General features: G+C 65.1%; 1 protein-coding gene across 9 annotated transcripts; it reads left to right on the top strand.

Moving 5' to 3' along the window:
• The first annotated feature begins 504 nt into the window (after positions 1 to 504).
• Positions 505 to 11758, top strand: SF1 (splicing factor 1). 9 transcript variants are annotated; one of them, XM_068923664.1, is made up of 13 exons: positions 505 to 1174; positions 3187 to 3312; positions 5714 to 5789; positions 8397 to 8549; positions 8645 to 8734; positions 8998 to 9181; positions 9265 to 9380; positions 9451 to 9558; positions 9833 to 10004; positions 10113 to 10353; positions 10452 to 10506; positions 10692 to 10767; positions 11059 to 11758. In XM_068923664.1, the coding sequence occupies exons 1-13, from the start codon at positions 520 to 522 to the stop codon at positions 11251 to 11253; spliced, it is 2247 nt and encodes a 748-aa protein (XP_068779765.1). In that variant the 5' UTR covers positions 505 to 519; the 3' UTR covers positions 11254 to 11758. The 9 variants fall into 9 exon arrangements, with proteins under 9 accessions (XP_068779765.1, XP_068779762.1, XP_068779761.1 ...); XM_068923661.1 differs by having other exon boundaries at positions 10692 to 10771; XM_068923660.1 differs by having other exon boundaries at positions 10594 to 10767.
• Positions 11759 to 12151: the final 393 nt, after the last annotated feature.

The raw sequence follows: 12151 nt of genomic DNA, 5'->3' as shown, positions 1-12151 counted from the left end.
TCGGCGAGCGCCTCGCCTTGCGGGACGGCGGAGCCCGCCAATCGGGCCGAGGCGGCCGCGCTGACGTCACGCCCAACCGCCTGGCACGGGGTCTTCCAACGTCCCGTCCAGAGCGTGGCGCGCGGGGCGGGGCGGGGCGGCCCGCAGCCAATGGCGCCGCGCCTCGCCCTCCGCCCCCCCCACCCCCGCCGCGGGCCCGCCCTCCGTCGCTCCGCCCAATTCCCGCTCGCCCCCTCCCCCGCCGCCACCGCCCCGCCCTCCCCGCCAACCCTACGCCGCCTCCCCTTTTGAGCGACGTCCCTCCCAACCTATGAGCGCCGGCGCCTCCCCCGGGCCAATCGCAGCCCCTCTACCCGCCCTCCCACCAATGAACGGCGGCGTCGCTCGGACGGACGGGGCGCCCGACCAACGGCGACGCGCGGCGGCCCGGAGCGACGCGCGAGGCAGCCAATGAACGCCGGGCGTGAGCGGAGGCGGCTTGGAAGGTTCGCGAAGGCCGGCGGCTGAGGGGGAGGCTCTATGGCGACCGGGGCGAACGCCACGCCGCTGGGCAAGCTCCACCCGCCCCCGCCGCCGGGGAAGCCGGGTTACCCCCTGCCGCCGCCTCCCCCGGGCCCTCCCGGCCTCGTGCTCCCCGGGCCGCCGCCGCCTCCCGGAGCGGGCCAGGCCCAAGCCCAGGCCCAGGCCGCGCTGCTGGGCCCCATGGCGGCCGCCGCCTACCCCTTCGCCGCGCTGCCGCCGCCGCCGCCTCCGCCGCCGCCTCCTCCGCCGCCGCCGCAGCCCCAGCCGCCGCCGCAGCAGCCGCAGCCGCCGCCGCCGCCTCCGCCGCCCCCCCCGCAGCAGCAGGCGGCCGCCCAGCAGCAGCCGCCGCCGACCTCGGCGGCCCCCCAGCAGCAGCAGCCGGCGCAGGGCGCCGCGCCCTACGGGCAGTACCGCTACCCGTCGTCCTCGCCGCCGCCGGGCCACGACCAGCCGCAGGCTCCGCAGCCCGCCGCCCCGCCGCCTCAGCAGCAGCCGCCCCAGCAGCAGCCGCCGGTGGCGGCCCCGCCGCAGCAGCCGCCGCAGCACCCGGAGGAGAGCGGTCCGGGCGGCGGTGGCGGCGGTGGCGGTGGTGGCGGGCAGAATGAACCGGCCCCGCGGCCTGCCGGGGGGCACAAGGGGTCCCGGAGGTCAGGTACGTGCTGGGGGGTGGGGGGAGAGGAACAAAGGGGAGGCGGAGGGGGGGGCGAAGAAGAGCCTAGGGGGGCTGTTGGGGGGGGAGCAAGGAACAAAGAAGGGCTGAGGAGGGTTATGGGGGGGCGAGGAGGAGCCGTAGGAGGGTTATTTGGGGAGGGGGCGAAGAGGAGACCTAGGAGGATTATTGGGGGGTGAGGAGCAAAGAGGCGTCCAGGGCGATTATTGGCAGGATGAGATCTGAGGAGGGGGGCGAGGTGGAGGGCCCGGAGGGGTTGGTACATGGGGGTCAGGAGCGAGGAGGGGTCGGGGGGGGAGGTGTCCAGGGGGGGTACACGGGGGTCAGGAGCGAGGAGGGGTCGGGGGGGAGGTGTCCAGGGGGGGTACACGGGGGTCAGGAGCGAGGAGGGGTCGCGGGGGAGGTGTCCAGGGGGGGTACATGGGGGTCAGGAGCAAGGAGAGATCTAGGAGAGGGTGTCGGGAAGGGTACATGGGGGCTAGGAGGAAGGAGGGACCTGGTGGGGGGGTGTTCAGGGGAGGTACAGGGGGGTCAGGAGCAAGGAGAGACCTAGGGGAGGGTGTCCGGGGGGGTACATGGGGGCCAGGAGGAAGGAGGGACCTGGTGGGGGGGTGTTCAGGGGAGGTACAGGGGGGTCAGGAGCAAGGAGAGACCTAGGGGAGGGTGTCCGGGGGGGTACATGGGGGTCAGGAGCAAGGAGAGATCTAGGAGAGGGTGTCGGGGAGGGTACATGGGGGCTAGGAGGAAGGAGGGACCTGGTGGGGGGGTGTTCAGGGGAGGTACAGGGGGGTCAGGAGCAAGGAGAGACCTAGGGGAGGGTGTCCGGGGGGGGGTACGTGGGAGTCAGGAGGAAGGAGGGACTTTGGGGGGGGGGTGTTTGGGGGGGGGTACGTGGGAGTCAGGAGGAAAGAGGGACCTTGGGGGGGGGGGGGTGTTCCGGGGGGGTACATGGGGGTCAGGAGCAAGGAGGGCTCCCAGGGAGCTGAGAAGGAGAAAGGGAGAAGAGGTTTGAGGAGCGCAGCCTGGGGGCCGTGGGGTGCACCGGGGGTGAGGGGGGAGCAGGATGGGGTCCGGAGGCCCCGGAGCCGAAGTGGGGGGGGCGCTGGGGGCCGAGAGGCGGCCTCGGGCCGGCGGGGGCGGGGGGGAAGGAGCAGCCCTGTGGGGGAGCTCTCGGCCTCCGCCGCCAGAAACGGGGCTCAAGGCCGCCGTCGCGAGGAAGAGCCGCTTCCCCGGTTGCCCCGAGCCGCTCGCCTCCGGCCCCTTCCAGCGGAGGGGATTAGAGCGGGGGACACGTGTACTGGCAGCGGGGACACGTGCGGGTCGGGCGCCCAGCCCTTCTGCGGCTCTCGCCCCCCTTCCTCCGGGCTGCCGCGCGGGGAACCAGGCCTGTCGCTGCCTGAGCGCGCAGCCAAAATGGAGGCCGGGCAGGAAACGGGGCAGAACGGCTCGGGGTCGCCGCTGGCCGATCAGCCCCCGCTCGCCTGGCGGCGCTTTCCGCTCCCTCCTGCGTGAAACTCTCGGCCGGGTCTCGTCAGGAGCCCGGAGACCATCTCCCCACGGCGGCGGCGGCCTCGGCGCTGCCGTTCCCCCACCGCGGCGGCGCCTGAAATGGAGCCGCGGGAGGCGGCCATGTTGCGTGGCGCTGGCCGGCGTCCGTCCCGCTCCGATAGCGAAGCCCTAATCGCGTCCCCGTGAACTCGCCGCCGCTTCCGCCTCTCCCTCGTCCCCGGGCGATCAGCCGGCGGGAGAGCGAAGTCCGCGGGCTCCCGTCACGTCCTCTCAGGCCGCTTTTAATCGCTCTTCGGGCAGGATGCGGGAGGCGGCGGGTGAGGGGGTTGCGGCCTGGGCGGGGGGGCTCTCGGGGGGCCGCCGCGGCGAGGCCGGGCCGTCCCCGGAGCCCCTCCGCCGCCCCGGGGCGCAGGCCAGCCCCTCCGAGAGAGGCGTCGTCTCCTCCCGGCCGCTCTAAGCGTCTAAAGCGAGGTGCTTGCCCCCAGATTTCCCTAAGAAGCGGAAGAGGAGCCGATGGAACCAGGACTCCCTGGATCAGAAGACCGTCATCCCGGGAATGCCCACGGTCATCCCTCCCGGGCTCACCCGCGAGCAGGAGAGAGCCTACATAGGTAATTCCACGTTCTTCCTTTCCCTGCTGGCCACCTCTCGACGCAGACGCTCGCAGTCCGGACGTAACCGTTCTTTCTAGGCTTCAGGTGGTGGTTGTGACCCCGTTGCACCTCCTCCAAAGCGAGCGGCTCGCGTGGTTTTGCTCAGCTAGCCGCTGAGCGCTGCCCGCGCCCGGAGCAGCCTTCTCCACGGGCGCGACCGGAGCCGCCGGCCAGGGTGGTGGTTTAGGGGGCCGGAGTAGCTTCGCGGGACGCTTCCCCCGTGGAGAACGCCGCCTCCGAGGCTCTCCTCGAGGCGAGCGTGTTAGGCGGGCTGCGGCTACCTCTCCCGCAGCACGGCCTCGCCTCAGAAGCCCCTCCAGCCTAGTCACTGCCTGACTCTCTTTTAGGTTGTTTAATGACCTTACTTGAAAACATTTCTTTACCGTTGACGATTGCGTTCGTGGTGGTCAAAAGGGTCGAGCTGGTTTTGGTTTTGCGAGGAAAACGCAACCGTGTGCTTCCATTTTTGGCAAGAGAACTAAATCTGCAGCCTAGCTCCTGGGTCGAGCTCGGTTTAACGAGAGCTCCGCGTTTGCACGCCCACGCTGCTGGGAAAGGGACGCTGCTCGGTCTTCGGGGAGACGAGGGCTCGAAACGCCGAGCCGCGCTCCAGCCCGGGGAACGTCAGACGCTGCCGTTTGCTTTTGGGAGTTGCAAAGTGGGAAGACGCAACGTGCCAGTAACTGTCTCTGAAACGAGGTTTTAACCAACTTTGCCTTCAGTCGATGATGCTAAATTGCCTTAACGATCACGTGCCAGGCAGGAGCGTATAACGAGGGGGCAGAAGCCCTCCCTAAGGTGTCCGAGACGGCGCGTTGCCACACGTGACTGCGGTCCCTGCGCTTCACATGCAGCGAGCTGTTCTTCACGAGACAGCGCGATCCCGTTTATGTCTCTGGGCCTCGCTCTTTCTTTTGCGGAACGACTGAGAATTTTGGGTGCGTTTCATGCTCTGCCCTTCGGGTGCGTTTGGCAGCCGGCTAGGGACAGCTGTTAATAGGTTACTGGCAAGGGCGCCGGGCGACGCAGGTCTTGCCCTTAACTCTACCCCGATAACCTGCGCCGGCGCGCCTTTTTCGGGCAGCGATTAAACGCCGCGTTTGGCCCAGGCTGCCCCCTCCCCGCTGAGGGAAGCAAAAAAAGGCAAGAAACGGCTAAGCGAACGAGCCGGAGGAGAGCGCGGAGAGCTGTTTTGCAACAGCTCCGTCTCTCTGGGGAAGCGGAAACGAAAACAAAAGCGTCCCGACTTCCCGGTCCCCTTTCGGGCCGCCGTGGCGGCGCTGTGAACGCAGGTGGCGTCCGGCGACGTAGGCGAGCCGCGTCCCAAAGCGCTCGCGGCCCTCCTCGAGAGGAAACGCTGGGCGCTAGACCGGGGTGGGGGGGGTCTCGGCTCCCACCGCGTGGGGATGGCCCGAGGGGCGGCCCGGGGAGCCGGGCGGGCAGGCGCAGGGGAGCGGGGCGCCCAAAATTCTCAGCGTACGCAAAGGTAAGAAGCAGGGCGACGCCAGCGCTCGGTGAGCGGAGGCGCCGGGCAGGGACGGCGATCCGCGGCCGCTCCGGAGCCCGGCCTTCGTTCTCCGCGCAGCCCCGGAGGCCGGGAACGGAGCCGAGCTTTGCCGCCGTGTCTCCGCTAACCTGGGCTCGGTAACGGCAGCCCCGGCTCCGCGGCTCGCGCCCGTCACACGGGCAACGGCGCCGGGCGGCCGCGCGGGGAGCCCGCCCGGCCCGGCGCCAGCCGAGCGAGCTGTGGCGCGGCCGCTTTTATTGACCTATTTTTAAAGAGTTCTCCGAGAGCCGCGCGTGGTCCGCGTGCTGCTCTCTCCAGGGAGGAGGCGAGACCGTTGCTAAACTGGTGAATCCAAAACAAGCTTTTAATTGGCCTCAACAACAGCAAGGCGATTTGGATCGGGTTTAAAACTGCTCCGTTTGGGGAAGGAGCAGCCCGCGTGGGGCCAGGGGACGGCCTGCAAAGGTACCTGCCGCCGGGCCTGGATTTTCCACCAGTTGTAGCAAGTCACGGGAGGGTTTCGCTTCCGGAGACTTCCCTGGCCGTAGTCTCTCGGAGAGCAGGCGGTCGGCGTTCGCTAACCCCTCAAATAAACACTTTGCTTCCTAATTAATGATCCTCTTTGAAGAAGACTGGCTAGGTGTAAATAAGGTCAAGGTGGGCCCATCTGGATCCCGCTGAGTTCAGCTGGCTGCCATAACATTGCGGGGTCTCCTTCGGTTTGCTCACATAAGAGTCGTCCTTTGCAAAAAGTCTCCCATTCTTCATGCTTTGATGTTAAGATTTGAGATGTTATTTGGTAACATTGTCTTTTTTCCATCCTTTTTTCTTTCCTAACCTGGTTTCTTCCAGTGCAACTGCAGATAGAAGACCTGACTCGTAAACTGCGCACAGGAGACCTGGGCATCCCCCCTAACCCTGAGGACAGGTTGGGAAACAGTTTTAACCAGCTGACAGTAACACTTTTACCTTTTTTCAATACATTTTTCTGATGGCATCGTAATGTGTCAGTTCAATGCAATCCTGCAAGTGCTCTGATGTGACAGTCTGGAGGGGAGCTGGGGTGTCTGTTAGGGGAGATGGAGTGGAAGCAGTTCTGCCCCGACCAAAGCCACAGGGGAAGGGGGAACGAGGCCGTCTCGTTGGTTTTTGCTTTGGTGAGCCTGTAGCGTTAATTAACTTGACATCAGCGAAGAGAAACGAAGGTAGCCGATGAACGCGCTCCTCCGGGCCTGGCTCCGTGCACCGGCCCGGCCCGGAGGGGTCTTTCTCACAGGTTCACCCTTTTAAGCCCTTTCATTTTTATTTTATTTTTATTTATTTATTTTTTTTTTACTTTGCTCGGTTGGAGCAGCCTGGAAACCCACTCCGAGCTGACATTGCAGAGCTCTTTCCTCCTGGTGCTCGAGGGTGTGGGGTATTTTTGTAACTTTTTTATTCTATTTTTTAATTTTCTTTTAAAGCCGGATGAGTTTTCTAACCCATTTCTTTGCTGCCAGCCGCGGCGCGGCCTGGGCCCAGCTCGGGCTCGCGAGGGACGAGGCGCTCTCGCAGGGGGCAGGAAGGCAGCTTTGGCTGAATCTCAGCTTTTTGCCCCCCCCCCCAAGAGTGACAACATTGCTGAGGGGTTTTGTTTTATTTATTTAATTTTTTTGGACAAGCGGCTGCTGCCCCCCGCGCGCAGGCGTGGAGGAGCGCCCCGACGGACGCACGGCGCTTCCTCGAGCGGCACCGATTTTTCCGGAGTTGCCGCCCTCCGCGCGCGCCCTGAGCCCCCGGCGCGGCGCCGCTGAACAGCGATCACCGGTCAGCTCTGAGGGAAAGATGAGTTTTGCCCCTTCTGTTCCCCAGAAGGAAATAAGTAGATCTCGGGTTGCTCCTCTTCCCCTGTGCTTGCTTACGTTTTTTTTTGGAGGTGGGGCAGTCGAACGGGCAGACTAGCGTCTCTCCACCCTGGAGAGTAATCCAGGCCGGGTGGGGGGGCTATCGATGTCTTAACGTTTTTGCTTTAAAGGCAATTGTTTAACAGCCTTCTAATGTGCACAACGAGCAGTTTAGCAAAACAGAGTAAAGCCAGAACGATCTGATTTTTCATTCAAATATGGAACCTCTTAGCGGGGAGGGGGGGAAACACGGAGTAATCACTGGAGTTGCTGATTGAGTTTCAGAAGAGTCTAACTCTTAATTGCTCCTCTGCAGTGCAACAGAATCAAATGCATGAAATGATCTTGTGTCTTAGCGTTAATTTCTGAAGGTGGACTCTCAAATTAAGCCACTTCAATGTTACAGTGTGTGTTTGAATTTTTAAGAGTGTTTCTAAACCACCTACTGTAGCTAATGGGAATTGGCGGTTTCATTAGTGTTTAAATGCAAAGAGAACCGGGAGGGTGAAACCTGGTTTGTTTGTGTGTTGCTCTGTCTCTGACTGGGTCGCGTTACCATTTATTCAAATCCTAGAAACGGAGGTGTAATCTAGACATGATTAGTTCTGATCAAACCTGACCTTTTATTTCATGTGTTGACGGTTCACTTTAGGCTGAGAAGACAGTGGGATCAACTGATTTTAATCCTCGTTCTAACCAGCTAGAAAGTTTCTTTTAACCTAAAACAAGGGTGTAGGTTTCTGATTACTTCTGGGATGTATTTTTTTGATAACCTGATCCACATAATCTCTTCCCTTCTTGCAGCTAATCCTAAATTTTCATTCAACATGTTTTTAAAGAGGTCCATAACTTAATCAAAATCCTAGGAGTGTGACTTTTTTTTTTGTCTTACCGCAAACACAGCTGTGGTAAATCAAACTGACTCTTTTATTTTAGCTTTATGACACTTGCTCTTAAAAACAAAAAAGCCAAGCCATCTGCTTTCTGGGCGTCTAAACCTGTGGAGAAACCAGGGCTTTCCATAGAGGTTTACAGGTCCAGACTGTAAGGAGGACAGGCAGTTTGACCGAGCCTCTAACCCTTAAACACAGAAAACAGGTTGAGAGTCGGCCTTGAAGCTGCAGCACAATGAAGGAAAAGCCAGGACAGAAGCCATGACCGTCTCTCTGCACCGGGGCAGTGAATTTAGACTTAATTGGTGTTGCCAGCAGGATTAGTCACCTCCGATTAAAGCCTCGACTCTCTTGCTCCTCTGCTCCGGTGCTAAAGTCCACGTTGCAACCTGCGTTACCTCCCGCGCTAGGACTCGCTCTAAACTCGTAGCTGCATTGGAAAGCGTGTTCTCTGGGCGAACTAACCCTTTCCACCTCCCTCCGCCCCACCAAACGTCGCCAGCGGGAGAGCGGCCAGCCCGCCAGCGCCCGCAGCCCCTCCGGCCCGGCGCGCTCCCGCCGTCCCGGCGGCCGGCCGCGGCCGCGTAGCAGTGAGACAGGCCTTGAGTGAACTTACACCTTCCTTTCCGGTGGTCGTGGGGTAGAAGGCGTAGCTCTGTTGATTGGCCTAAGTGGCGGTAGCGGTGAGGGGAAGCTGTACTTGTAAGTGGCCCCGGGGCGGCGTTTGCCGGAGGGGTTAACCCTGCCTGTTCCCTGCAGGTCTCCTTCCCCCGAGCCCATTTACAATAGCGAGGGGAAGCGCCTCAACACCCGCGAGTTTCGCACCCGCAAGAAGCTGGAGGAAGAGCGGCACAACCTCATCACGGAGATGGTGGCGCTCAACCCGGACTTCAAGCCGCCAGCGGACTACAAGTAAGGGCCGGGGGCGCTGGCGGGCTGCTCCGCGCCGGCCGCTCCGGCGGCTGGCTCTTCTCCGTGGCCTGAGCGCCGCTTTTTAATCCTTCCAGGCCTCCGGCGACGCGAGTGAGCGATAAGGTGATGATCCCGCAGGACGAATATCCCGAGATAAACTTCGTGGGACTGCTGATCGGACCGAGGTGAGCCTGCCCTGCCGGGGAAGGGGCCGCCGAGCTCCGCCGCGGCCGGTCCCGGGGCAGCCTTGGGAGTTATCGGGAGCCGCCTGTTCCCAGCCGGTCTTGGCCCCCCTCTCGCGGCACCAAAGCGCTGCCCGGTTGGCGCGCGCGGGCGGGCCGCGTTGCGCCGTCCCTTTCCGGGGAAAGCCTGCGCCTCCAGCGGAGCCGGCGGCGGGCCGGGGCCAGGAGCGGAGCGTGGCGGTGACGCGAGCCTTGCTGTACCGCAGAGGCAACACCCTGAAAAACATCGAGAAGGAGTGCAACGCCAAGATCATGATCCGGGGCAAGGGCTCGGTGAAGGAGGGCAAGGTGGGCCGCAAGGACGGGCAGATGCTGCCCGGCGAGGACGAGCCCCTTCACGCGCTGGTCACCGCCAACACCATGGAGAACGTGAAGAAGGCGGTGGAGCAGGTAAGGGGCGGCGCGCGGGCGCGGGCCGGCGGAGCCGGGGCGCTCGGCGCTGGCGTGTGCTCAGCCTCTCCCGCCTCCGGCAGATCCGGAACATCCTCAAACAAGGCATCGAGACGCCGGAAGACCAGAACGACCTGCGGAAGATGCAGCTGCGGGAGCTGGCCCGCCTCAACGGCACGCTGCGAGAAGATGACAACAGGTGAGCGCCCGCTCGGCCGCCGGCTGGCGCCGCCGCCGGCCCGCGCCTCACCGCCCTCCCTCCCTCCCAGGATCCTGCGGCCGTGGCAGAGCACGGAAACCCGCAGCATCACCAACACCACCGTCTGCACCAAGTGCGGGGGAGCCGGCCACATCGCCTCCGACTGCAAGTTTGCCAGGTAAAGCCCTCGTCTTTGCGGCCAGCCCGTGGGGGCCGGGTCCCGGGGCAAGGAGGGGCGATGTTAGAGCGAGGCGCCCGCCGGCTTTCCGGGCAGCGATTGCCAGGAGTTGGGAATTCCAGTGCCCGCTACGGGTTTGGTTCTCCGTCCCGCTCTCCTGGGGCTTCGGGGTCGGTCCTGGCCCTACGGCGGCAGCTCCGGGGACGGGCAGGGCGGTTTCGTCCCGCGCCGGCGGTTGCGGGGCGCGTGCATCCCCGGTGCGTCCCTCTTGCAGGCCCGGGGACCCTCAGTCGGCCCAGGACAAAGCGCGCATGGACAAGGAGTACCTGTCGCTGATGGCCGAGCTGGGCGAAGCGCCCGTCTCCGTGAGCTCCTCGGCGGCCCACAACAACAGCCCGCTCTCCTCCCGCAACAACCCCAACGCCAACAGCAACCAGCCGCCCCCGGTGAGTGGCCTCGGCGGCGGGATCCTTCGCCCGGCGGCCGGAGGGGGACGCCGGGAGCCCTCTCCCCGCCGGCAAACGGCGGCCCGACGGCTCCCGTCCTCCCCGCAGAGCCGCCCGCCCTGGATGAACTCCAGCCCCTCGGAGAACCGGCCTTACCACGGCATGCACGGCGGGCCGGGGGGACCCGGGGGCCCCCACAACTTCCCCCACCCCATGCCCAGCATGGGGGGGCACGGCGGGCACCCCATGCAGCACAACCCCAACGGCCCCCCGCCCTGGATGCAGCCTCACCACCCGCCCATGAACCAGGGTCCCCACCCGCCGGGCCACCCGGGCCCTCACCACATGGGTAAGTACGTTCCTGGCCGCGGGGGCTCCCCCACTTTGCCCCCTCCCCGCCGCCGGCCCCCTCCCTAAGGCCACGGTCTCTCATTCCCTCAAGATCAGTACCTGGGAAATTCGCCTGTGGGCTCTGGGGTCTATCGCCTGCATCAAGGAAAAGGTGAGCGCCCGGCGCCGCGCAGCCTCGGCCCCCCCACCCCGGCCGCCGTCGCCCCTCACGGGCCCGGCCCCTCTCACCCCCCCCCAGGTATGATGCCGCCGCCGATGGGTATGATGCCCCCGCCGCCCCCTCCGCCCAGTGGTCAGCCTCCCCCACCTCCCTCTGGTCCTCTCCCCCCATGGCAGCAGCAGCAGCAGCCGCCTCCGCCGCCGCCTCCCAGCAGCAGTATGGCGTCCAGTACTCCCTTGCCATGGCAGCAAAGTGAGTAAGAGCCCTTCTCTTGCCTTCCTGACGGGGGGGACGGTGGGGGGGGGACGCGCTGCTGCTCCGTTTCGCTCCCCCCTTTTTAGACTTGCCCCCCCCCCAGTCTCATTTGCTGCCCTTCCAGCTGGCAGATGGGTTGGTGTTTAATTTCTTAATTATTTTCCCCCCGGGGTGGGGTGGGACGCAGGGGTGCCCCCAGCCCCCCTTTCCCTGCAGCGGGACCCCCTCGCAGTCCTGCAAAATAACCCACCCCCCTCCGCTTTTCTCCCCCCCCCCCCCCCGCCCCAGATACGACGACCACCACGAGCGCTGGCACCGGCTCCATCCCGCCATGGCAGCAGCAGGCGGCGGGGGCGGCTTCTACGGGGGGGCCGCAGATGCAAGGCAACCCCTCGCTGGTGCCTTTGCCGCCCGGGGTGCAGCCGCCGCTGCCGCCCGGGGCGCCGCCGCCCCCCCCGCCGCCCCCTGGCTCCGGGGGCATGATGTACGCGCCGCCCCCGCCCCCCCCGCCCCCCATGGACCCTTCTAACTTCGTCACCATGATGGGCATGGGGGTGCCGGCCATGCCGCCCTTCGGCATGCCCCCCGCGCCGCCCCCGCCGCCCCCCCAGAACTGACGGCAGCCGGCGCGCGGATGTTTTGGGGGTGATGGGGGGGGGTCCACGGATGACCGCCGCGGTCCCCCAACGGCGTTTTGTTACTGCCCTTCCTCCTCCGTTTCCCTCCCCTCTTCCTCCTCCCCGAGGGGCATCGCCTTTGGGGGGGGGGGGGGGAACGTGAGCACCCGGGGGGGGGGGCGGCACCACGGGGCCGCTCGCTCCCCCCCCACCTTGCCGCGGCTCCCTTCCTCCTCCTCCTCTTCCTCCCAGCTGGATGTTTCCGGGGTCCCCGTGTAGCCGCCCCCCCCCCCTTCTCCCCCCGCTTTCTTTTGTGTATGAATAAAGCCGAGAAACGGGGAGGCCCCGCCAATAAAAACTGGGTTTTTTTAGCCGGGATATTTCTGCCCTCCCTGTTGCCGAGGCGCTTCGGTTCCCCCCCCACCCCCAGCACCCCCCCCCTTCCTACCCTGGCTATTTCGGGAGCGCTGGGGGGGGGGACACGGGGACGACGCGGCTGGGGGGCCCCCCCTCCCGGCGGATTGGGTTTCGGGTTGTTTTCTTGCGCCGAAACCCGAGTCGTGACTTCGACCCGGTGGTGGTTGGGGGGGGGGGAATGGGGCAGCCCCCGACCCCTGCGGCTGTCACTCACTGCCGTCCTGTCCCCGAAAATGCCACGACCTTCAGGGCCGGGACGGCACCGCGGCACCCTGGGCCTTGTAGTTCCCCCCACCCCATCTCTGCCTGGACCCCCGGGCTCGTGCTGCACATGCGTGTGCACACGG

Source organism: Struthio camelus, chromosome 35, assembly GCF_040807025.1.
Source record: "Struthio camelus isolate bStrCam1 chromosome 35, bStrCam1.hap1, whole genome shotgun sequence".
Classification (NCBI taxonomy): Eukaryota; Metazoa; Chordata; class Aves; order Struthioniformes; family Struthionidae; genus Struthio; species Struthio camelus.
The sequence above is the reverse complement of the archived record's forward strand: the minus strand, read 5'-3'. Positions and strand labels throughout refer to the sequence as shown.